Genomic DNA, 1,156 nt, shown 5'->3' with positions numbered 1-1,156 from the left:
GAGAGAGAGAGAGAGAGAGAGAGAGAGAGAGAGAGAGAGAGAGAGAGAGAGAGAGAGAGAGAGAGAGAGCTCGTTCACGACTAGTCTGTGTTTTTTCGCAGAGCGTTCTCGGCAAGATGGAGGAATTCTTTCTCTTCGGCTGCATCATGGAGGCGACAATGATAGACAAGAAGGCAGGGGAGAAACCCGTCTACTACGAGCTCTCAATCGGTAGGGTCCTCCCTCTGTCCTCCCTCTGTCCTCTCTCTGTACTCCCTCTGTCCTCCCTCTGTACTCCTCATGATTATACCCTGCATCCAGTACCCGGCGTACCCTGGAGAGGGACTTGATAAAAACCCAATCTAAAAATAGGCACCAAAAATGGTCTACAGCCCCTATCTAAAAACCCAAAGCCCAAAAAATACTCTACATCGCGTATGGGCGATAAAGGTCAACATTTCATGCCAAATGCACCATGTCCCCTGCCGGACATGTCCGTGTCAAAACACAATATAACGGGGGGGGGTGAACGGGGATATGTGCGCGACTTTAGAGAGCATATTGGTTTCCTATTATTAGATAACCATATTTGTTCATGCTATTCATGAATATCGTTCTAATACAGCTGTGACTATGAATATATGACTATATATACTATGACATATCTACGTTGTACGAATATATAGACGACATATTTGTTTCCTATTATTAGACAAGATCTCTGATTATACTATTCATGCTACAATACATCGCTCTCTAATCTATCGATAATCGTGACCTCTACTGGGAAAATCGGAGGAATTCCCCTACGACAGGGCATCTAGACGCTTGAACAAAGGAACGTTTCTTGTTCGCGTGAATGAACGCGTTCCGATAAATGTATTAATTCGTCTGCATGTCTTTGCGATGCAGGTAACGCCGGTAACTGCCTGGATGGCTACAACAAGCCGGCGTCTAGAGGCGGGGACTCTGATGACGAGGATGCAGAGAGCCACATGTTCCCCTGCACCGCCCCCGAGGTACGTCCGCTTTTACGCCTACCCCTACCCATCCTCCTCCTTTTCTCATCCACCCATCCTTTTCCACACCATTTCTTTCTCGCTGTTCTCTTTCTGCCTTTTCCCCCCATCTCTCTCTATCTCTTTCTCTCTCTCTCTCTCTCTCTCTCTCTCTCTCT

The 1,156-nt window shown here is 46.9% G+C and overlaps 1 protein-coding gene across 1 annotated transcript in view; it reads left to right on the top strand.

The window, feature by feature from the left end:
• LOC106810986 (otoferlin-like) overlaps positions 1-1,156 on the top strand; it is a 54,731-nt gene that overhangs the window by 18,254 nt on the left and 35,321 nt on the right. The window contains exon 5 of the mRNA XM_014814493.1: positions 892-976. Coding sequence (XP_014669979.1) covers positions 892-976 — 85 coding nt within the window. The remainder of the gene's footprint in view (positions 1-891; positions 977-1,156) is intronic.

The sequence above is a fragment of the Priapulus caudatus genome, unplaced genomic scaffold (genome assembly GCF_000485595.1).
Source record: "Priapulus caudatus unplaced genomic scaffold, Priapulus_caudatus-5.0.1 Scaffold493, whole genome shotgun sequence".
Lineage (NCBI taxonomy): Eukaryota > Metazoa > Priapulida > Priapulimorpha > Priapulimorphida > Priapulidae > Priapulus > Priapulus caudatus.
The sequence above is the reverse complement of the archived record's forward strand: the minus strand, read 5'-3'. Positions and strand labels throughout refer to the sequence as shown.